This window comes from Mus caroli, chromosome 15 (genome assembly GCF_900094665.2).
Source record: "Mus caroli chromosome 15, CAROLI_EIJ_v1.1, whole genome shotgun sequence".
Taxonomy (NCBI): Eukaryota; Metazoa; Chordata; class Mammalia; order Rodentia; family Muridae; genus Mus; species Mus caroli.
The window spans coordinates 9,321,704-9,347,621 of NC_034584.1; the positions used below are offsets into that span (position 1 = coordinate 9,321,704).

The following is a 25,918-nucleotide window of genomic DNA, read 5'->3' on the forward strand; positions in this document are numbered from 1 at the left end:
GCCCAAGCTGGCCTGAAATTTGTTGCCTAGCCCAGGGTCTTTAAACCTGGATCTTCTCACCTTAGTCTCTTGATTGGAGAATACAGGCATGTGTAACCATATCTGGGCTTCAGTTCAAAATAAAGAGCCCTGACCCTTTTTGAGTGATGTTGATAATAGAAATAAAATTTTAAGTTGAGTATTCTGAAGTTCATAGGACCTAGAACCATCATCAACGAGCTCTTGAATTTGAGATAGACGCTCACACAAAAAGGTTTCTAAACTACATCACTGATGCATTTCTCAGACTGAGCCCATCAGCGGGAGGGGCCTACAGGTTATGGTCACATAGACGCTTGACCTGAGCTAGCTGGCAGCTAGACTTAAGGCCTTGAAGTGAAGTGGACTGAGAGCTGTCTTGACTAAGTGTGTAGCGTTCTGGGGGGATTTTATCCTGCTGTGTAGTTCTACTTGTGGGTACTTAAGATCCCTGATAGTGTTGGCGGTGGCTTTGACGGTGTAAAGCTTGGAAAAGTGTACTAATTGTACAACATCACATAACATTCTCATATGCACAAGAAAATCCCATGCTCACTTCCGTGATCAAGAACTTGATTGGTTTCCCATTTTTCTGACCACTGATGACTTGGTCATTCTCTGTCTAGAAGAAATGGGGACATTTACCTTCGTTTTCTGAGATGGAGTGGAGTCTCGTGCTTTAAGGCTGGTTTGGAATTCACGCTCCTCCCATCGGTCTCAGGAGCTTTAGGGTTAGAACAGTTATTCCACACTATTGGACTCTGTCTAGATCCTTGCTTTTCAAGATAGGGCCTGTGGCTCATTTGAAAGCTTGAACCTTATACAGGTATTAGTAAAGTATTGGTATTTTAAAACCAGGTTAAATCATGTACCACTTTGTAACTCCCAAGTATTTTTAAATGTTTAAGGGGTTAAATTAGGTTGGAAAAACAATAGTGTATTAAGTATATTGCAGTGTTTAGCTGAGGACTGAGGACATAATAAATCCAGAACATTGAAAATGAACCCCATATTCAAGTTAATTATAACAGAAGTTAAAGAACCACTGTATTAAAAAAAGAAAGGAAGAATATCTAACAGCTAAAATTTCTTCCCAGTAGATGGCATTGTAAGACTGTTTTTTTTCTATATTCTTCCTATCCCTTTTGCTGAGAGAATTAAAGTTTGTTTCTTTCTGACAGCTGTGGTTTGTAAAAGTGATTACATTGTTTCATGGACAGATTGCTAAGCCAGAAAGACTGTGTAACACATCTACAGGGCCTCTGGTTTCAATTACTGTGTCCAGCTAGCCAGTTCAGTTAACCTCTTCCTTCCCTTCCCCATTCTTCTAGTCATTGAGAAATCTGTTCCTGGAACCCTCTCGTGTCTAGATACTAGGGTAGTGTTTGATGGTACTCTGGGAGGAGAAGACAGCTGTGGGTTAGTTCACTCGAGAGTCTACCATTCCTCACATGCTCTGTGTATTCGGAGAGGTAATGAGGTCTGCCCTCTTTGGTAGGTGAGAGTTGGGTCTAGAATCAAAATTCCTGGGCTGGTGAGATGGCTCAGTGGGTAAGAGCACCCGACTGCTCCTCCAAAGGTCCAGAGTTCAAATCCCAGCAACCACATGGTGGCTCACAACCATCCTCAACGAGACCTGGCGCCCTCTTCTGGAGTGTCTGAAGACAGCTACAGTGTACTTACATATAATAAATAAATAAATCTTTAAAAAAAAAAAAAATTCCTATGGTACCGGCCGCCTGTTCCTTTAGGCAAGATGGTTCCCAGTCTTCGTTTTTTTTCTCTCTCCAAGTACATAAGGGACAAAACTATCTTTAGAGGCACCTGAGACAGTTCCATGAGTCAACACAGTCAAGAGTTAGACCAGCTCCTGGCCTAGCAAATGCTACCGGTTAGTTTTTATACTTACTGGTTGTAATGACAGACGTGCATTGTGAACTGATGAAGGAACTAAATGGATGTAACTGATAAACTCTTGCACTGCCATTCAGGAGCTGTGTGAAGAATTACGGTAAAATCAGTACACGATTGGCTTTCTAATTATTTTTCTAGAGGTGGCATGTTTGGCTCTAGTATGTTCTTGTCAAGTTTGCATTGCTTTATCAGTCACATTAGTGAAGCACCCATATTACTCCCCCTCTCGTAGAAGGTTGGTTAAAGCCAGGGTCTTGCCATTCGAATGGGGTAGTTTTGGCCTAGGACCTGTAGTGACACATTGATTGCCTTTAATACCAGCATTCAGGAGGCAGAGGCTTGCAAATTTCTCTGAATTTGAGGCCAACCTAGTCTAGTAGTCTACACAGGAGATCTAGAACAGAAAGGTCAAAGAGTGAGACCTTATCTCAAGAAACCAACCAACCAAAGCAGAAAGCAGGAGCTGTGAGTAAATGTTTTGCCCAGGCTGCTCCAGGTTAAGTGAAGGTAGAACCTGATCTGGTTCCTGGGCTCTGGGTCAGACAGCAAACCCTGCATTGTTAGCCTGCCGAGACGCGCTGGGGACTCAACAGCTCTTCTTCTTGCAGATTCCACTGTGTAAAGTGATTCGATTCAACATAGACTACACGATTCATTTTATTGAAGAGATGATGCCTGAGGTAAGAGAGAGGGCTGCTTAACAGCTTCCTGTATTTACTCCGCTTTCATAAGATTTTTCTCTTAAAAAAGAAAAACAGCAACAACAAAACCAAACCATAATTGAAGTTGGTCTGCTGCAGCTTTTTGCCACTTGAGACCCCTAAAATACCATGTTCCCTGTCAGAAGGGTCACTATGATGTAGCTCTGGTGCCACGGTTAAGAAATGTAAACTCAATGACCTATTTCTGAGCCCGTATCTGCTCGTGATGCATCTGCTTATGGTCACTGTACATCTGTCCTCAGTTCTGCTTAGGGGACAGAGTGTGGGCACTGGCCAGTGTCACGGAGGACTGGAACAGTGACACTGAGTCTGAGGGCTGTCGGAATAATCTTACTCATTATCTCTAGTGACAAGATCAGGGCTTGCCTCATTTCTCTTCCCATATATTTACATTTTTTTTCCTAATTGTTTTTCATTGCAGCTGCTAAACAGCAGATTTATCTAAATATATGCAAGGGACTTTAAATTCCAAAGTAAGATTAATGCGAATCTCAGAGTGATTCATTGCCTGGTGTGGACTTTAGTGTTGTCAACAAATCACGCTAAGAAGTAACAATGAGACAGCCAACAAGCTCGTGTACTTGCTGCGCTGGGGTGATTGCTGGAGCCCTTGGCTCCTGGAATCTGTTTAACAGGGAAGCACTGTCATGGAAGGGCAGGGAGCAGTGGGGAGGGCTCGATGGCCCGATGGCCTGATGGCCTGACTCTCATGCTGAGTTACTGAGTCCTGGTCATTCTAAGGGGCTGGCCCTTCCTCCTGTGGGGAGGGAGTTCTGTTGTAAAACTTTACAACTTCTGATGTGATCTCACACAGGGTGATTTATGAACAAAACAAGTAAGCAGAAGCCTTAGGAGACAAGACTCCCTTGCAAATGTGCGTCTGTTGGCCTTGTCTATGGGAGGAATTGCAGTAGCATTCTGTACTTTTCTTAGTCCTTAGCCTGTTTGAAGCTTTTGTGGTACAGAGGTCTTTTGCTTTTTGGTCTCGTGGCAACAGTGTTCCTGGGTTGTGGGGGTAGGGAGGGGTGGGAGTGGGGGACAGGGTAGTCAGCTTGCAGTTGTGCATGTAACCCCAGTTAGCAAAATGTTCCCAGGAGATCCTTACACACTTTACAATGAGATGAGAAAAGCATGAGAGAGGTAAAACTTTTAAAGTTTTGGGTATTTTTTTTTATTGCTACACTTAAAAGGGCTGAATTGACATTTTTATAGAAGTCTTAATGGCAGTATTGTCTTCTTCATTTCTATTTGACATTGGCAAGCCATCTTAGGACAGTGGCCAAGCCCTGTAGGGAAAGCTTTTAGTATGGCTTCCACAAACAGTTTTGAGATACTTGGCTAGGACAAGTTAATGTGTATTTGCAGATCTATAGTAATTTGATTTTGACTTATTTTTCAGAATTTTTGTGTGAAAGGACTTGAACTGTTTTCATTGTTCCTATTCAGAGATATTTTGGAATTATATGACTGGAATCTTAAAGGTAAATATTAGGGCAGTTCTTCTAAGATGCAAATCACAGTGCATATAAAAACTCTCCTGACTTGGTGGGGGCATAGTTGACATTTTTATTTTGTAAATATGTAAGTAAAACTGTGTATCTATAGGAATGCTTGCTATCAGTCAACATGAATGGGTTGTTGTGGATTGTCTTCATGCAGTTTGTCAGTGCCTGCTGGTAGCCAAGAATGGTTCCAGTTACTAGTAGAACTACCTTGATTTATGTATATTAGGGATTAAATCTCAGTGGTTAATATTTTAAATATAGTGACATCACTGCAGTCAACTTTGTAAGATAACAGTTTATTAAATTAGAGAAGCAATTAGTCATTAAAACTTACATGCAAATGCAGAGTAAACATGCAGCCTCGCAGTGCCTGTGTTCCAGCAGGTTTTTTTAATTTGTTTATTTTTAAACCTGTATATGGAAGGAAGACTTTTTTAAAGGTGGTTTTTAAATGAAATGAGTGAGGAGCTTTTAAAAAACAAGTACACTGGCCAATGGTTTCCTGAGCTAGCAGCATTGGTTCATTTTTTAGTGTGTTGATTGAAAACCGACGGAATTAACATACAAACATATCGTCCAATGCTGTACTTCAGTTCTAACAAAGATGCTGACACTTTTTAATTTACAGAGTGACCTTTTTTGTGTGCATGAACTCCTTGGCTTCCATTCTGCCATGAGTAGCTGTAGGCCCCTCACTGCGGTCCTGGCTGGCACCTGAGACAGCTGCTATATTGGTTGCGCTATAGAGGCAGAGTGGGGGAAGTGGTCCTGCTTATGTCCCGGCTTCTGGGGCTGGTTTTTGTGGTTACCATAAATCTTGGGAATTAAGTTGCAATGTGTGCTTTCCGTGGCGGTCTGATTTCTCTTTTCTTTCTTTCTCCTTGTGTGCCTTAGGTCCTTTGTTTGAAGACAGCCCTCCCTGCTGTCCGAGATTTCATTTCATGCCACGTTTTGTCAGATTTCTTCCAGGTAAATCTTTTGGCTTGTCAGTGACCTGGTGTGACTGTGTCTGAAAACACGCCTGCTGTTCTCCTTCCGGTCTTTAGGAACCGCTTTCCCACAGTGGCTGCGGTTAATTATCTACTTCTCAGGCTGAACTTGGAAATGGGAACCTTTACATGCTGATTTATAATTCATAATTTATCAGAGCCCCCGATTTGCTGGGCAATGGATGATTTACACATTTTGAAAATGCACTTAGTAAATTGTCATGTAAGTGTTATATGGAAGAATGCATGGTGCTTAATACTGCATACGGTCAACTGGAAAACAATTAGTGAAAACTTAGATTTTATAAAATAAATTTATAAATTATAGCTATGCTAAAATTACTACAATAATAGTTATGTCAAGGTGATAGGATTATAGGTGATTATTTTCTATTTTGGTAGATATGCTTTTAATTATTTTGCAGTGCAAAAGGATATATAATAATTTGTTCTCCCATTAAATGAACATCATAAGTCAATGAGTAATTTAGTTTATGTTTACGTGTTTCTGCTCTTTTTCAAGAGTAGACTTGTAAGGTCTGTCAGTATTAGTTTCATTACGATTGGGTTGTTAACGAACTCTTTGGAAGCCTCCTCTGCAGTCTCCTCTGGAGTCTCCTCTGGAGTCTCCGGCACCCAGTCTCTTCCTCTGGCCTTGCACTTACCTGCTCTGTTTAGCACAGGGCTGTGCAGCCTCACAAAGTGTTGCTACCAGCAAGCTCGTGAGCGCCTCTCCGTTCTTCCCTGAGCTAGATCACGGTTTCCGCTTTTCTACTCGAAGCACTGCTACAACTCAGCCACCGAGTCCTTGGGTAAAACCTTGGACCATGCTGTCATTCTACATGAAGCCGTCCCAAAATCCAGATCCAGCATTTCACCCTGGGGGTGACATCTTCTATCTTCCCTAACCCTCTTGTCTCAGTGGACTCCATCCTTTCTCATGTGTATGGCCACCTGTGCCATTGCCACCGCCCACGCCATCTTTCCAGCCTTTTCTAATGTGCGGACCACTCTGCAATCTGAGGCAGGAGACAATTGCTGCTTTTCCTTTGGGCCTATACAAAATGCAGCCCTGCAGTCATGCTTCCGTCCTGCCTCTTGTTCTGAGGTGCTTTCCCTGGTCTTCTCCATGCTCCAGAACCTTCCTAGGAACCTGGCATGCTGGCCTCCTCAAGTGTTCTTCGTCTGTTCAAGGCAAGCTTTGCCTCAGTGCCAGCTGCCCTCCTACCTGTCCAGTGCACTGAAGCGTCCGACAGCAGGGCCAGCTTCCTGCAGAGCCTTGCACAGGAGTGCTGCACACTCCTGACCCCCCCCCCTCGCTCTTGACTCCATCTGGCTTTGGCTTTTTTATTCTTCCTCTTGGTTCCTTAGTTGCTTTTATTTGTCCCCGGATTCCCTGGAGAGTTTGAGTATGGGACATTCTTTATCTAGGCTGTCACACTGGCTTATTTTAATGTCAGGAGAGCATTGCTTATGTTTTAATATCATTGTTATTGTTGACTTCAGTTTAGGAAATGCATTCAGAAGCTTTCTGCCTTGTTCCTTCTGGTTTCATTTCAAGTGAATGCATCTTTGATTTCATAATGGGGCTTCAACAACAAGCGTCTTAGAAAATAGTGTTAGAGAGACATCACTGGAAAGCCTGTTCTTTCTGTACCTCTCTGCCTCTCGGCATTTTATGACCAAACAAATCTAGAAGGAAGTAGGCAGTTTTAAAACCGTCATATAGAAAAATCTTATTTTATGGGATTTCAGTGTACAAAATGCTTCTCATAACTACAGGATAACATTTAGGTTGTCATAAATGAAAAGGTCTGTTGCTTTATTTTTAAACAGGATTCACTTTTGTTTTAAACCTGCCTCTAAAAATATACGTATTTTAGAAGCTCCAAAGGCTACACAAGAGTGCCCACTGTATAATGTTCTTGTCCTGCGCGGCATGTGGTTGATTTGTTTTTCACAGTGTGGCTTCATTAAAGATCATTTAAAGAAGTGAATTCAAAGACACATCTGATATGTATTTCCATGTTTCTATGCATGAGGTTTTTTTAAAAGTACAGTTACCACATTAGTCTTACATCCTATTTTTAAATAATTCATTGAGCAGATGGATATTTTTAAGCATTCTGTTCTAAGGTTCTATAGTTCTATAGTGCTGCCAAATTCCTTATCAGAGGAAGCACTACAGTTTATGTAGCTGTGGAGAAGATGCTGTTGCTCTTTAGGCCCAGGCAGGCCCTTCCCTCCCCTCCTCTGTAACATTAAGCCCAGGCTGGCCCTTCCCTCCTCTCCTCTGCCTCCTGCGTGCTTTTCTTCTTTGTAAAAACCATTCAACCAGCTGCTCCTTGAGGTCAAGAATAAAGACTGCACTCTCCTTCACCCTCCTGTCCCTCCTGTCCCCTCTTCTGACAGAGTCTCCATCTTGACTCTTGATGTCTGTCTCTCCCAGTGCAGGCGTCACAGGTGTGCTCCACCATGTCTAAGTCACCTGCCTTTTGCATTACCATGATCCTGTGATTCTTGGCATTTGTCAGGGGCTCCATAAAGACTTACGTACTGGTCTTATTCAGTGGTCATAATGACACCTTATATGTATGTGTGAGTGCCTCCATGTATGTACACCATGTGTTATGTGCCCAAGGAGGACAGGAGACAACATGAAATGTCTTGGAAATGGAGTTACAGATAGTTGGGAGACATTCCCAGCTGGGTAATAAACACTCAGCAATCTTCTCGGTGTAACATAATGTTTTAGTTGTTCTTGAAGGTGCCTGTCAAACAGTTTTGTTATTGCCCAAGCTTAGTTTTGTTTATTTATTTTTAAATACTTTTAAAAGACACTCTTATTTTGTAGCCCAGGTTGCCTCATAAATCACTACGTAGCCCGGGCTGGCCTCAAAACTCTTATCCCTTTGCCTCAGCCTCTTAAGATTATGGACATGTATCACCAAATCTTTTTTTTTTGTTTGTCTTTCCTTTTTCTCCCATCTGTGGTCTGACTGGGTCATCCGTGTTCTGAGTGGATCCAACCCTGTTTAGTTTCCAAGAGCACATCAGATTGGGTGTGTTTGGGGTGATAGGACTTTAGACTATACCTCATTTTTCTAGAATAAAGCTTTACCCAAACTGTGACACAGTTGATACACTTGTCCTAAGTATAGTACTCAGTGCATGTTTCTGAAGGAGCTGTGTGTGACTCTGCTTCAGTACCCAGATCAAGCCTGCCAGGGTCCGAGAAGCTGCTCTGGGTCTACCTGCCGTTCGCTGCCCAGAACCTTCATAGAGACCGCTGCACTGGCCTGCAAGTCCATGTACTAGGTCTGCCTGTTTTTGAACTATAGAAACTGGAATTCTGTATTCTCTTTTGTTCAGAATGTTTTGGAGACAGAAGACCCGAGTCTTTTGCCTACATAGCTTCTGAGCTATACATAGGTATTTTGTATTAGGTTTATATTTTGTTCAGTTCTCAGAAGTTATTGTGCCAGCAGTAGTGTGTAGTTCACATTCTCGCCATCATTTGTGCCCTCACTCTCTTCACACCTTCCACTTCTTTCCACACCATGCCCGGCTTATTTTCACTTTTTAAAGTGTGTGTGTGTGTGTGTGTGTGTCTGTCTGTCTGTCTGTCTGTGTGTCTGTCTTTCGCATGCATCACAGCACATGTGTGCACTTACAGGGTACATCTCAGGAGCTGATTCTCTTCTGTGACCTTGTGGAACTTAGGTCTTGAAGCTTTTGTGCCTGTCTGCCAAGCATCTCCCCAGCCCCGCTTTGTTTCCTCTTTTGAGACAGTTGTCACACTGTAGTCCAGGCTGGCGGAGAACTCGCTGTGTAGACCAGGCTGGTCTTTAACTTTTGTTAGTTCTGCCTCAGTTTCCCTGTTAATCGTTCTGCTTAAGTTTCCTGAGTTGTTGGGGTTGTAGGCACAGGTCCGTTTGCCTGTCTATGTGAGCTGTTGTCTGTCCACACTTTCTGAGTGGTTCTTCATGAGTTGTGTAAACTCCTAATCTTAAGGCTGAGCTCCGGCTTACATTTTTGTTTTTCTCTCATGGCTATAGTGGCTTTATTTTAGATTAATAGTTTTTAATAATTGATATAGTAAGTATATAAGATATATAAGTATAGGCCAAACCTCTTTATTTTTTTTCAGTGTAGATATCAGTTACCACATACCATTTATTTTTTCCTTTTTTTTAATTAGATATTTTCTTTATATACATTTCAAATGCTATCCCAAAAGTTCCCTATACCCTACCCCAGCCCTGCNCCCCTACCCACCCACTCCCACTTCTTGACCCTGGCATTCCTCTGTACTGGGGCATATAAAGTTTGCAATACCAAGGGGCCTTTCTTCCCAGTGATGCATATACAGCTAGAGACACGAGCTCTGGGGGTACTGGTTAGTTCATATTGTTGTTCCAGCTATTACCATTTATTAAAGACATTTCTTCACAGTATTGGAGGGCCTTTGTCATCTGCCCTTGGCTAGTGTGCACAAACAGTGCCTGAGATGTGCCCTTGACTACTGTGCACCGACAGTGCCTGAGAGTGTACACTGAACACTGAGCGCACTCCTCTGCTCGCGCTTTACTATGTGTGAGGTGCATTTTGCTTTGCTCTTCAAATGACATTATATCAAGCATGCTACATACCTTGCCTTTTTTCCTCCAAAATGCTTGAGACACTTTTCTGTGTAAATGTTCTGTGTCATTTTTAATGCTGACGAAGAAGAGGATTCTGTAATGTAGATGGCTGTTGACTTTTTGGGCAATGGTTCAAGTGATGAAGTTTGAGGGTTTCCTGTTGTGCCCAGTTTATAGAGGACTTCAGCTATAGTCCTGTGCATTTGTCCATTTGCATTTGTGTGCTTCTAAAGATAGAATTCTATGAATAGTGTTGCTTTGTTAACAGAGCATACACATTTTAAATAAGAAGTGGCCAGATTACCTCTTGAAAAGTACACACCATTTGGTACTTCTGGCCAAGAATTCTTGTGAAAATATTCTTTTGAAAAAGTTACCTGCTGATGGACCATTGCTATGCATGCTTCCCAGTTTCGTCCATCTCATTCACAAAGACAGTGCCCTTGTCAGTGTGCGTGCACTTTTTGAGTTTCTCAGAGGCTGGGGAGTTGCCAATATTTTGTGGACTTTTTATTCTACTTAGATTTTTATAAAACGCTTTTCATTTATTACTTGTTTTTTTTTTTGCTCAGGCTAGCATGGAACTCTCATGTAGACCAGGGTGGCCTCAAACTTACTTCTCCCCATGCCCCGACATAACTCTCCACCTTTGCTCCCCTAGTTTTGGGATCAGAGGCATGCACCAGCACGCCTGACTTGCTGTCTGTTAATATCAGCGTATTATAATACTGGATTGAATGTTAAAGTTTTATCAATCATATTTTGTCTCCATTTTTTCTAATTTGAAGATTTCCGTTGCAGTTGCCTTTCATACATGCACAAACCCCGGCTTGATAGGGTAAACTAGGTGCTGTTCAGTGCATGCCTGTTCACCAGAAGTCAAACGGACGGCGGTTGCTGCATTAGATTATAGGAATCTCCTTTCATTTGTTCCTCTCTCCTCCTGTTCTCCCCTCTAGTTTCAAAAGAACTGGGAGGAGCTAGATAGACCCAGGGTAAGCTTTTCTTCTAACCGTAACTGATCGGGACAGGAGGTAACTGGAGAGGAGAGCCTGCATCCTCATCCGAGTGAGCTGGGAAGTCCTGAGATAGTCGGTCTAGCAAATGAGTTTTGGAAATTGCCTTATCGGGAGCAGTTGTCCTGTATGGCTGTCAAGAGTTTTCAGCATTTCTAGGGAGCAAGTGTATTGGGAGTGGGGGAACTTCAATTGATATAGGACTTGGCCAGATGAGGACATTGGATCCTTCTGACCTGGGGTTATCTATGGACATATGAGTCCTGTAAAGCAAGTATTCGGCTATACTGCATGTGCCTCCATACAGAACAAGCAGGAATGAAGGAGACCTCGAACTCTTGAGCAGTAACTGCCACTCTGAGGAGATTCACCAGGAACCAAGGATGAGTTCACTACTATTTGGCTTATGAACTTGAAGATGTGCTGAGTTTAATCTAGAAGAACTGTGGGGTCCAAGACAGTGGAAGGAGTGGGATGATGTCTGCCTCTGCAAGTGCTGCCAACTGCTGAGCCATCTTCAGCTCCTAATTATAATTGTGTAGTTTGAAATTAAGAAATCCTTGTTGTGAATACCAACTTTAGCAAATAAAATTATTCCAAGTCATCTTGGTGGGATTATGTGGAAGATGTAGTATATAGTTAATGCTAGTGTAAAGAAAGGGGAATTGTTTGTTAGATAATTGACGAATACTTGCTCGGGCAGCCATACATTTAACACAGATTTCCTAACAAATTGTCCCTCTCTCCCATATAGCCAATAAATAACCAAGCAGTATAAAGCGAGGGAGCCGGGTCTCTAAGAGACAGTTTATAAAGTCTGTCAGTTCATTAATGACTGTCCGGATTCATTCCCTGAAACACAAACTCTACTTCTTCCCGAATAATGAGCCGTTGTCACGGTTCCAAGCCCAGATCTGGCAGAATTCCTGCTAACCTTAGCTTACCCGCTCTAATTTCTCGTTTGTATCGTGCCCTATTTATTCTAGCCAACGAGATAAAAATTACTTTGTTGCCTTCAGTGACATAATTCCATAAATCGCCAACATAAACATGTAGCAAAACAGACAAACGCAAAGAGCCAATTCATTAACACTGGTAAGTCCGTGGCAGTATGAGGGCAAGTGGCCATATGATTAATCCGCTTCAGAAAGTCATTCCATGGCTATTTATTATGCTGTCTCTTTGTGAGGCGGGTGTGAGGGATATAGCTTGTGCCCTATAGGCTGGTACAGGACTCTCTGGTTCTGTCTGCCTCTTCTAGTACTTCCATGACGATCTCATCTGGGAACCAAATGTGGAGCAGAGCCTCAGCCCACTTCTGAACATCCTTCATATCAGCTTGTCTGTCCTGAATTTTATCTTTTCCACTGGTAGCTGCCGTCAGCAGACTCCTAGCATGGATTTATTGTCTGTTAGCAGCAGCAGCAGCTTTGTACCTGATGTATATTTTGTGTTTACATGTTTAATTATGTCCAGTTTCTATGCCGCTATAAAACTCACTACCTTCTAACCAGCCAGATTTCTTGTAACCTGAACTGGAGGCTGTGTCGTGGGCTTCTTGATAAGCATTTGCTGGCCTTGTTTCTATCTTGCAGATATTCCTCCTCCTAAATTGGGCAATACCTATACCCACTCATTTAGCCTAGAACTTGAGGTTTTTGAGAGACAGATGGTGTGTAGACTTAAGTCTTTCCCTCTGCCAGTAGCTCTTTTTAGCTTTTTCACTTTAAATTAGATACTTCTCATCCATCTCTCTGTATTTGAAGTTCCTCGGAGTCAGCCAGGCCTAACTGCATGCAGAGATCCTGTTGCTGTTTAGAGCTGCCTCTGTTTATATTTGCTCCCATCCCCGTTCTGTTCTCCCCTCCTCATAAATATATGAAGACTTTTCCAGATCCCAAGTCAGACAGCATCCCACTCCTTCCACTGTGGTCTGTGTGTGTCTCTCTCTGTTTCTCTGTCTCTCTCATTTTCTTTTTTGAGACAGGGTCTTTCCCTATAGATCAGAGTAGCCTTAAACTTGCAGTGGTCCTCCTGCCTCTGCACCTGAAGAACTAGAGTACAGGGATGTAGCACCAATCTTGGCTTTCTCATCACTTCTTATGTGTTCAAAGGCAGCAAGCATCCGTGCAGGTGAGATGCAGAGGAGGAAAAGCAGCAGGAAGGAGGCCTCATCTTCTGAGGGACCATGCTCTTGTGCTCATATTCAGCCCAAAACAGAATCCCAAGGCTTGTGGAGTGGGCATGACTGAAACGGCACCACGTACAGGGTCTGGCACCTAGTGGTTAAAAATAAAATACTGAGCTCGTAGTGAGTGCTGTAAGGCTCTGCAGGTTCTGCCACCTCCCTCCTGCCTCTCTAATCCTCTCCTGTTTAGTTTGGTCTTGTAGTCCCTGGAAACATGCCTATCTCACTCTACTGAGATGCTCTTTTCTGTTGTGGTGGGTGGTTTCCACTGTCAACTTTACCTGGTCTAGTATCACCTGGGTAAAGGAGGAGCCAATTGTCCGAGTGCGAGCGTTCGTGCAGTTCCTTCTCTCTCTGCTCTCACCTGTGGCTCTCGTATGTGTAACCGGTATAAGTCCCTGCAGCTCTGACTTTCCCAAGATGAAATGTAACCTGTAGAACTGTGAGCTAAAATAAACCCTCTCTCCCCTAAGTTGCTGCTGTCAGAGTATTTTACCACATCAACAGGAAAGGAAGTTTAGACACCCAGGTAGCCGCAGAGTGGAACTCTTACTATTTCTTTCACTGCTGGGGGGAAAGCCAGAGCACTGCACATGCTAGAGAAGACCTCTACCTCTGAATGTATCTTCTCCTTTTTTTATTTTATCTCCTCAAAGATGCTTTCTCTGACTAGACTATCTTAAAATAACTTTTTTCCCACCAAGTGTTGCTTTGTAGCACAAGTTGGCCTTAATTCACAGTCACCTTGCCTTAGCCTCCTAAGCCCTGAGGTGACAGGCGTGTGCCATCATGCCTGGCTTTCTGGGTAGTCAGAGGAAAGTGGTACAAGATCTGTTGCCGTGTTGGTCGTGAAGCTGAATCCAGAGAGCAGGCAGAGACCTGCCGCCTCCATCTTGGCACACATGAGTCTCATGTCTTTGGTTTCTAAAGTACAGATTGTCTTTTTCTGAGCCGGCTTTTAATTGCGCCTTTTGTGGGTTTTAATCCACCATCCTGGTAAACCTCAGACAGTTGGTACTTTATCCCTGTTCCAGCTCTGTAGCGATCTCCTGTAATATCAGTGCAGGCTCGTCAGCTCCGATCATCGTAGCAGGTGCAGCACATTAGCACCTCCAAATTAGATCATAATGCAACAATGTCTTATTGAAAACATCTATAAATATCTCATAAAGCTTAGACTTTCCTGAAGACAGGAACATCACTTCTGAAAAGCTTTCATCTGTTACTCTAGAAAAAATGGTAAAATATTTAGACATAACATGATTCTGTTTATTATAAACTGTGGTTTCTTACGCTGGGTTACTTTAAATTTATTTAGGCAAACACCCTTTCTTGTATTCATACCTCTCAAATAAAGCCTTTATCATTTATAATGCTGTTCCCATTTTAGTAACTGAGATGGTATATGAGCACCGTTTGTCAGTCAGACAAACGGTGTTCATAGTGTTTGGCACCTGGCTGAGCAGTGCAAATTTTAAATTATTCTTTATATGTGCTCTTCTACAGCCGTTGTCTTGTTTTCCCGAAGTGAGTTGATGCTTTGCTGTTAACTGAGTGACTTTGTTCTTCTCCAAATTCTCACCCAAGATGGAGGCAAAGAAGTGTTGTCCATGCACCAGATCCTTCTCTACCTGCTCCGCTGCAGCAAGGCTCTGGTGCCCGAGGAGGAGATTGCTAACATGCTCCAGTGGGAGGAGCTCGAGTGGCAGAAATACGCAGAAGAGTGCAAAGGCATGATCGTTACCAACCCTGGGACGGTGAGTTCTGGTGCCTGCACAGCCTGGCCTGGGAGTGAGCCTCCTTTCCTTGTTTGGATGGTTCACACACACAGTAACCGCACATAGCATGTTTTGAGTATTCTAGCTTCTTGTCCTTTGGGTAAGTGTTCTTTAAATACTTAGTGAATAAGAAAACACTACACTTTGGGCATATTTTGTTCACCTGCCTGAAGATGTATATATATACCTTTAAGACTTTTGATGTGCATTGCAGATTTCTCTGCAGGAGGATTGTGGGTCATATGAGAATACTCATTCTTTCGTACTAGCTTTAAAACAAAAAACCTTTGCCACTTTGGTAGTGGAAGAAATTAGTTTTATATTTATTTTAGTTTCTAGTGAAAATTTATATTTTAAATTATTTTACCAATTATTTTTTGTTAAGTAAATTGTTATTACCCATTTTGTGATATTATTCTATGGTACTTATTTATTTATTTATTTATTTTAGTCATTTGTCATATAGATATTATTTTTTGATCGGTACATATCCAAAACTGTTTAAAACTAGAAAGGTTAAAAAAAGTTTTGCTGCTATACTGTTAAACACAAAATTAATAAAGTATCTTTTAAAAAATATAAGAGCCCTGTCTGTATATGGCAATGAATTGTTCCCTTTAAAAAGGTACATATATTTTCATTTCTTCTGGCCACTTTAGAGCTAAGTCAGAGAGCAGCTGATGGAGATAGCATTTGTCATGCTCTGGAGTGGTCTCTTTGGGAGTGTGTCATCCTGGGCTTGCCTCCATGGCGGGGTTCAGCTTTCCTGAAATCCTATAGTTAGAAGCCGTTTGAAAGGAGTTAAGAATTCTCCTGATGATTCAGCCCAGACATTGCAGACAGTGGGCCCAGGAAGTTACAGTGTTGAAAAAGTCCCAGGGGCTTCTGATTCTTCCTGGTTTGTTCCATGCATCCGTGTGGTCACTTACCTGTCACCCAGTCATAATGCAGCCGGTATATTGATGAGGCGGTGCGTGAGTCACAGCCAGCAGAGCTTGTCCGTGATGCAAGGAGCCCGTGATGGACATTAGTTAGCAGCCCACACACTGAAACCTTCAGTTTAAGCAGAGACCAGTGTGCCATAAATGCTAAAGTGAAAACTCACAGAAATGGAGAAACTGTACCGACGATCGGCATGTCTGATGTATATCTTTGAGATGGTGAATGGCTTGTAGATAGTGAAAGAAACTTGACTGGTGAGTGTCAAAGGCTTCTGTTGGAAAATGATCAGAAATAGATTGGAAAGTGAGCATGGGTGTTTGGCTTAGGGACGTGATGATGAAGTCAGTTATACTTTCTTACTATTTATGCACAGATAGTTTATTGTTACAGAGGCGCTTTTCACTCCGTACTCTTCAGACGTGTACATGTCCCAGGGCAGAGTAGGCATGGCTCTGCATTCCGTTCTGTACAGGACTCATTTGAAAGATTGCCTAGTGGCAAGGACATTGGGAAATTTATTGAGTTTTCCCCGCCATTATGGTCACATTAAATACTTTCTTGCTGCAGACTTAAAATAATTAATGTTCCTCCCTGACAGTTTTGCCTCTGCCTGAGAACACTTTGGTCATTAGTGAAAAGGCTTTAAATTCTTAGAGAGAGATGCAATGATAGATTTGTAGGCTATGGCCGAAGTCTAGAATTTACTTCATTCCCTACCCCATCGTCCTCATAATTTAGAGATGATTTTTTTCATTTTTAAAAATTAACTTTGGTATTTTGAGTCAAGGTTCTATGAGGTTCTATGAGCCCAGGCTGGCCTTCAACTCTGGATTCACCCACCTTGTCCCACTTCCCAGGCTGGGATTAGATGCTGTGCTATCACACATGGCTGCCGGGAGACTTTTGACGGTATCTTGCTTCTGTGCTCTGGTTGGTCTTGAATGGCGAGGCTCAAGTGATCTTGGGTCCTCAGTGCTTCTGTAGATTGTAGTGATGTAAGTCGAATGGCACAGAAATAACTCATCATTCCTTACACAGTTTTTTAAAAAACAGCATATGCCTGAACAAATCATTTTTAGACCTAAATGACACATTTCTGCTGCTAATGGGCATTCATGTAATTTAATGTTTAGCTTACCTATAATTAAAATCGTCTAATTTTTTTTTGAGAACAAAGATAATTTTTTCAAGCTAGTAGTAAGATTTTTTTATTTTTAGATGACATCCATTTTATAACATTTCATGATTTTTTTTTTAACAACGTGAATGAATTTATACAAACCTGTCCTCGTTTTTGTAATTGTCAGCTGGTTGAGCAGGCTAAATTGGAGCAACTAGCCTACCTCCAATTCCAGGGAATCCGTCCACTTTGACCTTGAAGGGCACCAGGCTTTGACATGGTATTCATACATGCATGCATATGGAACACTCATATACATAAAATAAATCTTAAAAAGGAAGAGTGAAAGTCAGTTCCTTGTTGTGTCATCATAGCACTTAATCTAAGTGAGAATTAGGGACTATAAAGGTACAGGACAGTACAGTGGAAAATATACATAGAGGCATCAGTGTCATTTGAATATGAGGCTCTGACAGACTGAGCCTGCAGAGTCCTTCTGTGAGGTGGAACCCATGCCCCTGTAAGATGTTAGGGGAAGATGTATCTGACCAGGCGTTCTTTGAAAAGTTTAATTTTTAAAGGTATCTGTGTAGTCTGCCAAAATAAAATGAGACAAAAATCACTGTTCATTATGCCAAGTGGCGAAGACTTGTTTGCAGGGATGACATTACAGCTTTTGCACAGAATAGGGTTTTCTATGCTAAAGGGTTTTTCTGTTTGGAGACAAGGCTTGCCTAGAGAAAAGAAATGTGATTAATCCCTTACTTAGGTTAAAGTGGGTGTCTCAGGCCTTCCGTCGGTAATGAATGATCCGCTGTTCTTTTCTCCCTAGAAACCGAGCTCTGTCCGCATTGATCAGCTGGATCGTGAACAGTTCAACCCCGAAGTGATCACTTTCCCGATTATCGTTCACTTTGGGATCCGCCCCGCACAGTTGAGTTATGCAGGAGACCCACAGTAAGATATCTCTCGGTGTTTGTCTTGGCCAGTTTCACCTTCTACTAACAGCTGAATTACCAGGGGATACCTTCAGCGGGCTTCTTCCTCATTACAGAATAGGTTTTGTAGTTTGTGAAGAGTGAGTTTCTTTACACAGTGACTGCACTAAGTTACCCAGTAGGTTGTCCCCAACAGTCTCGTCACTGAGAGTCCTGAGTGGATTTAAACTTTGGGGGGCTTTTCCTTTGCCTAGAATCATTAATATCTACTTGTTTCGTTTTGTTTTGAATTTGCTCAGCTCCCTGAATGGCAGGCAGCATTGTCTGAGTTTCTAGCATGGGGTATTTGGACGATCCCATCTGGAGTCCAGGGTTGTGTGGGATGTAGGAGCTGTGTATTCCCACCCTTAGAATCCATATTACCTTGTGGATGTGAGCTTTTTCCAGCTGGCACATTAATATCTTTCTGGGAAACGATGAGGGTATATGGGAATGGAGATAGATAGGACCTTTCAGGTGTGTTTGGATTTCCTACTTTTTAGACAAATAATCAATTTCCTGACTTAATTTAAATGGGAGAGAAGGGCATGGGAGATTTCCATTCCTAACTGCAGTTCTGGCTGTCATATATTAGAAGAGGCTAAAGGGTGTTATTCTTTTCTTTCCCTCTTTGGATAAAAGTGTGAAGCAGTGAACCAGGCCCTGTGTAAGTACTTCTTTCTTTCCTCCCTTCTCTAAAACTGTTGACCAAGGAGAGAGGCCAGGAAAGGAGTGGTTTCAACATGGCAGGAAGTCTTCAAAGCTCTCCTTGTCAGAAAAGTGTTAGTAGAATGTGAGTAGGCTCTCGTGGACTCTCATGGCAGGACCGTGAACTGATAAAGGGCTGTGTAGTCTCTACATCCCCAGATCGCTAAACAAACTGGTACCTACCCTTGCCTTCCCCACTCTCCAGCAGGCAAATGGATACACCTGAGTGGCTTGAGCCACAGCACTAAGGGGTTCTTTGTCGGAGTGCTCTTGAATCGACCATCTCTATTTTTAAAAAGGGATTCTTTTTTCACAAGAGACATATTTTAAATTTAGATAAACACATCACTTATAAAGAGGTAGCAGTGAGAAATGGAACATGAGTCTGGTGACTGAAGTGGCTTTGTGAGCCTTCTGTGGAGTTGTTTTTCCAGACACTCATCCTTTTAGTCTGAACCTCATTTTTAATCCAAATAAGTTACCAGTCACTTAATCCTCAAGCTCCAGATGACTCAGGTCACCCAGCTCCTGAACTCTCCAACTCTGGGTTGCTTTAGGATGAGCGTTTTCTGCCACTAAGGAAGGGATGTATGTTTGAGCAGGCTTAGTAGAATAATTGGTTTGATATTCACAGTAGATTTATCTTCTCTTTGTCTAAGATAACTTTCTGTCCTTTTCCTAGGTATCAGAAATTATGGAAAAGCTATGTGAAACTTCGCCACCTCCTAGCAAACAGTCCCAAAGTCAAACAAACTGACAAGCAGAAGCTGGCTCAGAGGGAGGTCGGTATTGAACCCACCCCTTGGCAACTGATGAGGGTGCACGTTGGGGCATTTTCAGATTGTTGCGTTACTCTATAGTTCTAGGGTAAGATTTTAAATAATTAGGGTTACTCCTCCCTGTATTATTGATTGCTTCTTAAAAATCTTTTAGTAGTCTAGGAAAATTCTTTGTGCTAGACTTTCATACATGGCTACAGTGTTTTGATCCCATCCACCTTAGTCCTTCCACGCCAGCTGCTCCCAGATCCTTCTCGACGGGTCTTCCTTATAACTTCATACCCACCCTACCCCTACCCCCACCCCCTGTTTTTTTTTACCCCTGGGTTTGGTTGGTGTTGCTGGTATTTTCAGGAGGTGTAGGGACATCCACTGTAGGACATTTTCACCCTTAAAAGGCCGGTTTCCTGGTAAGTTGCTCTCTTTAGAAATCACGTATCTGTTGTTTGTTTTGGTATTGGTGACTGACCCAGAGTCTTAAGCACTTACAGCAAGCTGAGCACGTTACCCTGGTGTTTAAATATGCCTTCTATAGAAGTAGAAAAAGCTTAACGTTTATAAATCAGCTTTTATCCTAACCTTACATTGCACAACACTGGGTCATAGATTTTTGGGTATTATGGTTGTCAGAGACCATCCTCCCATAATTCTTTTAGCCAAACAGTGAGCTTACTTTGTAAAGTGGACATCTCACATCCCATACTCTATATTCTAGAATTCTGTCTCAGTTTTCAAGTAAGAATAAATTTAGTGTCAACCCAGACTTTCTCCGTGAGGTTTTATTCTACTGTACAAGGCTAAGAAGCCGGGGAAAGATATGGATTCTGGTTTTGTCCCTCATTGTGACTTGAGCCAATCAGAACCATTATAAAGGAAGGCTCTAAGGCCAAGAGGCTGGCTGTGTACCCTGTAAAGCCAACGCTGCTTGAATGCACTTCTCAACAATGGAATGTGCCATCTAGTGGCTCTGTGCCATTGACTACCCATCTCCTGGAAGGTAGCCTCTAGTGGAACTCAGTGGTAGAGGTGGTGGTAGTCACTCTTCCATTGTGAACTCTGGACTTTGAATAAATTGTATGCATCCAAATACAATGTTTTTGTACAGTTACATACATGAAGGGTAGTAAAAAGGAAGACATGATTTCTGATTGTGTCTCACCGGGAAGTCTGAGGTCCTTGTCCTCATCTTTTCCATCTGTCTTCCAGTCGAGTGTCACTTTATAGTTAAGGCTGCAGTCTAACTTGCAGTCGTCTTGTAAAACCTTGTGAGTTGATTGTGCACACCATTGAACCCTTCTTGGCTTGCCCCCCCATCCCCCTTCTACAATGTACTCTGTAGCAAGACTGTAAGGGCTTTAGGGAACTTGTAGAATCATGTAGGTATCAGCTTGAGTGATTGTCTTTCTTAAATGGAAATGCTTAATGTAAGGCTGGATATAAATATACTTTTTACATGGTGATTTCAGAATCCAAGCCATATATTGCTTCTCATTTGTAAATCATATTTTGTTTAGACATGCTGGGCTAGTAAGATGGAGTCTAGAATGTTTGTCATGGGTTATTAGGGAGGATTGCTTTGTACCCAGAGTCTCACATACTGGCCTTCACCTCAGGTTAAATACTGTCCTTTTGCGTAGAGAAGATTTAGTCCCTGAATGTAAGGAAGTGTTGAGGGACTCTTATCTTCTCATGCTTGATGCCTGGCTTAGCATTGCTCCGAGATGCTGAGTTACTTACAGTGAGCTCTGTTCCAGGAAGCACTCCAGAAAATACGGCAGAAGAACACGATGCGGCGAGAAGTCACCGTGGAGCTGAGTAGCCAAGGATTCTGGAAAACTGGCATTCGTTCTGATGTCTGTCAGGTGATGATGCCTCTCTGAAAACAGTCACACCCACATGTCTTCTTCAGGCGTTGGCAGTGAGCTTTCCTCTAGTTGAGAAGTTTCTGTGGATAACTCTGATGTGAACTCAAACACCAAGCACAGGTTCCTTCTTAGCTGTTTAGGTTTTGTCTTTATTTTCTGTGTTGACGCTCTGGTGTGTGTGTGTGTTTGTGTGTGGTAGTGTAGTATGGAGGAGCAGTAAGTAGGGAGGAGCGTAAGTGCAATGTTAAAGTCAGTCTCTTCAGGTGAAGACAAGTCTGCCTTCAGAAGTCTCCCCATCACGGTGCATGCATAGATACTTGTGAGGAAGCCCAGCAGCCATACAGATAGTCACCAGATGGATAGGAAGTTTCTGGATCTAGGACCCAAATGTACTGCAGAGAACTGATGGTGTTAATAAGCACAGTGCTTTTCCCTGGGGTAAGCGAGAGAAATGTTTCTCCTTTTGCCACTGACTCATTCGAAAGCACTGTGTTCTGTCTCGTAGTTAAAGTCACATGAGTTTGATGCTACACCACAGCGGCACATTCCATGCCTTTTACTTGATTCTTTGTCATGGTTGGTATTGGTTCTGGTAGGTGAGAAGTGAGGGGACCGAACATAGAGACTGGGCAGGTAGGACGGCTTGCTCCATTCAGCCTTTTACAAAAAATACTTCAAGCTTCCATGTCTGTTTAATGGTAGTATGTATTTTAAAAAGTTCAGGCACGTGTAGGTATTCATTTCGTTATAATGAATTAAAAAAAATTCACATTGCCATTTAACTAAACAGTGGTCTTTATGTAATCTATTGAAAATATTGTTAAAAAAAATTAATGTTCTGAGTAGTAGTCCAAACTAATTTTGCAGTAAGATGGAGTTGGAGATAGTTGGAGGATAGCTGGGGATAGGCAGCGGCCGTGGTGTTTTGTAGGTTGACCGGCTTCCTCTCTTGGATTCCATGCAGTGCACCTCCATGGCCAGCATGACAATATCTGACTGTCAGTTCTTTAAAACGCGATGATTTTACTGCTTTGATTCTCCCTCAGACTATCTGAAGTCATCACGTAATTTTTCTGGTTGGTAGTATTTCTCCAGAACCAAGCATACTGTTGTAAGATGCTGTCATAAATAATGAACAGACTGATGAGCAGGCTACTAAAATAATGCTGGTCTCAGTGACACTGCACAGTTGATTATTTAAGAACCACGAACCTTTGGGTTTGGGTGTTAACAGTGTAGTTGGTAGAATGCTTGCCTCACATTCATGAGATCCTAGGATTCCTCCAGCACCATGGGATGCTGATGCTCAAAGCTGGAAGAGATCTCTGAGACCTTCAGTTTAAGGGGCTTTAAAAAACAAAACATTTTATGTGTCGGTGTGCTCTGCCTGCATGTGTGCGTGTGTACTACATGCACGTGTGGTGCTCTTGATGGTCAGAAATATGTCAGATTCCCTGCAGTGGAGTTACAGATAGTTTGGAGCCCACGTGTGTGTGCTGCGAACTGAACTCAGCTCCTCTGGAAGAAGAGCGAGCGCTCTTAGCTGTGAGATCCCTCTGGCTCCAGAGCCAGTGTTTTTTTTTTTTTTTAAACTTACAGTTTTGGATAACATTAAAGTATATTTTCCAACAAAACTTTTGAAGAGCCCGTGTGTGTGTGTGTATGTGTGTGTAGAGCTGTTGTGGGAAATATTAAAATTCGGCCAGCAAGCTCCCCTACATTACTGCGGGGCACTGGCAACTCTGCCCAGGTGGGTTGGCCGGCCATGCATTGGGGGGCAATGGCCGACCTGTTATTATCTCATGGAGAATCTCTGGCTCGGAACTCCAGAATCTCTCCATCCAGTTCGCTGGGTTCCCACTAACGGGTCGCTACCAGGCCAGCCCCCAGACTTCAAAATCCCCACAGCCTTTGTGGCCCACATCAGACAAACCCACGGTTTGCGCCATACCTTTCTCTCTGGAACCCAGCCGAATTGCCATGAGAAAAAACCACCACAGAAACTTAGCTCAGAAAGAGTGGTAGCTCAGTCTCTGGACGCAGCAATGAAAACCCTATTGACTCTGACTCCTCTGGTGGCGATCCTGAGGATCCGCCATGATACGGGAAACTCTAGTAGTTACATCTCGCCCTTCTGCTATCCCCATTCCAAAAGGCCTCTAACCCTCCCTCCTTTTTCTCTTCCTTGGGTCAACCCGGAAGTCCCGCCTACTCGCCCAGTGATTGGTTGCTGTATTCATTAGGGGATTGGTTCACCTGAGTACTCTTTGTCTGCAGTTCCTCCCGGGAGCATGTAATGAGCATCAAATACAAACAGCACCAGGCCCATCCACAGTATAGAGCCATCTTCTAGTGGCACAGCACACCCCCCACCCCACCCTACCCTCACCCCCTACCAAGGAACAAATGACCTTTCTTCAGCATCCTTGAACTGCCATTAGCCTGCCAGTCTAGGTGTTGAGGGAGTGTCAGGAGCTTGGCTTTTATAGTCAGTTGAAATGTGAAAACCATACATCACTGTTTTCTCACACGATTTCTAAGGGTCTCTCTCTCTCTCTTAAATAAATACATGTATTCATCATGCATGTAAGATGCTAATAATTGTATTTTAACCCTGAGCTGTTCACGTCAGCTCTCTTAAGCTACATGAAGTTTAGGTGGCTGGAAATGGTATTTCTATTAGCTGCATGTTTTGTGAACAAACTGTCATATTTTTAAAATACTGTACTTAGAAAAGTAAAATTGACAAAATGCCGATAATATGTATCATAATGGTGTGTCTCTTGGAAGCCTGTGGTGCAAAAACTGTGCATTCACCTTTTTTTTTTTTATTTAACCTTCCACAGATACAGGGAGGCCTTGCACTTGTATGTGCTCAGTAGATACCTGACTGAATTGCCCTGGCGAGAAAGGCTTTCTGTTGGTTAAGTCCTATCTGGCAGAACTAGTGTTTCTCTTTAAGTTAATAAGATAAGACTGATTTCTGTAGCTTCAAGTAGACCCATTTTCATGTATATTTTTAATAATATGAGCTTAAAATACTTCAGAGACCAAAATGAAAAGCGCGTGTCAGTCATCCTGTGAGCTGTGCCCGCCCTCCAGCTTCTGATGAATAAGAATGATGCCTTCATTCTCTTCCAGGGAATCATTATTAAAGAAAAGAAAAAGACACGCCTTTCGTGAAATCATCTCCCGATAAGGACTCTGCAGCAGGGTGGAGAGGGATTGGAGCAGAGCCTTAACTTCCCAATCCGCTCCTGCCGTGGCTGATCAGAAAATGCTAGACCCAGGCTAGCAACTGTACACCATGTGACTGAGATAGTCTGGAAGGATAATGATAAGGCTTGGTTTATGCACACATTAAAATTGCATACAAGTTTTGCATATATAGAATTTTCTTTCTGGAGAAAGTTTTTTATTTATTTGAGGCTCAAAATATCTTGACCCTAAAGTGTACAAATGAGTCTTAGTTTATTCCTTTGGAATTAGAGACAGGGAGGGACTGAAAGGCCTACTTGAGGCTGTTTTGCTGAGTATTTGTAGACCCAGAGCTATTCCTTAGGAGATGCCTGTGATCCGAGCACTTAGAAGCCTGAGGCAGGAAGATTGTGCCATCCTTCACCATAGCAAATTCCAAGTTAGCCTTAGATGTTAGCCTTAGCAAAGCCTTGGGTTTAAGAAATAAGTGAGTTAGTAAGTAAATAAATAAATAAACAAACAAATGCAAGCTGGAGAGATGCCTTAGTGGGTAAAATAGTCTACAAGCGTGAGGACCTGAATTCAAGTCCCCAGCACCCATGTAAAAGCTGAGTGGGGAAACATATTCCTGTAACCCCAGGAGATGGGTGGGAGACCAGCAGGTCCTTGGGATTTACTGGCCAGGTGATCTAGCCAAAGCAGTGAACTCTAGGCTCAGTGAGAAACCTGCAGGGAAATGAAGAGAGTGACCAAGTGACCTTGGGACTTCACATATGCACACACATTGAGTACAGTTACACACAAGCACTTGCACACACACACACACACACACACACACACACACACAAAAGGAGAGGAAAAGCATGATTTTCTTTTCCCCTTTCATTTTATTCATTTAACTGTCTGAGCTTAGCTATAGTAGGTATCCTCATTTTAGAGGTGAGGAAAGGGCAGAATAAAGTAGCCCCAAGTCAAACAGTGAGTGAGTGAGTGAGTGAGTGAGTGAGTGAGTGGTAGAACAAGAGCCAGGCACTTGGAAACTGTAGCGCAGCACCCTGACAGACAGTTCTGCAGGCTGCCACATAGCCAGTAAACTGCTTCAGGACTTTATGAGATGGAGTTGGGTGAGAAAATAGTTCTTACTTGTTGTAGAATAAATGCTGTTTTCTATGAATTTTTATAGAGTTAAACATACTGAATTTTTCCCCCCAGCATGCAATGATGCTGCCTGTTCTGACCCATCACATCCGGTACCATCAATGCCTAATGCACTTGGACAAGTTGATTGGATACACTTTCCAAGACCGTTGTCTGCTCCAGGTAAGCAGTGCTGTTATAGATCCCTCTGAGCCCACAGTGAGGCTGGCCGAGCTCACCCTGCACAGTACAAATGGGGCACTGAGAAAGCACCGACCCTCCCTGTGCTCCCTGCCTTGGCCTGGATGGAATCCTCCCTGGAACAGGTGGGGTTTGGGATTGTTCTAGAAACTCTTGCAGCCCAGTTCTGCAGATTTCATTCTGAAGGAGGAGCCGAGAGGCTTGCCCGCCGTGGTTGG

The 25,918-nt window shown here is 42.8% G+C and overlaps 1 protein-coding gene across 3 annotated transcripts in view; it reads left to right on the top strand.

The window, feature by feature from the left end:
- Drosha (drosha ribonuclease III) overlaps positions 1 to 25,918 on the top strand; it is a 105,991-nt gene that overhangs the window by 37,057 nt on the left and 43,016 nt on the right. For 2 of the 3 annotated variants that reach the window (XM_021182952.1, XM_021182953.2), the window contains 8 exons: positions 2,541 to 2,612; positions 4,054 to 4,135; positions 5,054 to 5,128; positions 14,583 to 14,752; positions 17,668 to 17,792; positions 19,203 to 19,302; positions 21,054 to 21,161; positions 25,575 to 25,682. In XM_021182952.1, the coding sequence (XP_021038611.1) occupies positions 2,541 to 2,612; positions 4,054 to 4,135; positions 5,054 to 5,128; positions 14,583 to 14,752; positions 17,668 to 17,792; positions 19,203 to 19,302; positions 21,054 to 21,161; positions 25,575 to 25,682 (840 nt within the window). The remainder of the gene's footprint in view (positions 1 to 2,540; positions 2,613 to 4,053; positions 4,136 to 5,053; positions 5,129 to 14,582; positions 14,753 to 17,667; positions 17,793 to 19,202; positions 19,303 to 21,053; positions 21,162 to 25,574; positions 25,683 to 25,918) is intronic. The other variant, XM_021182954.2, reaches the window with a different exon arrangement.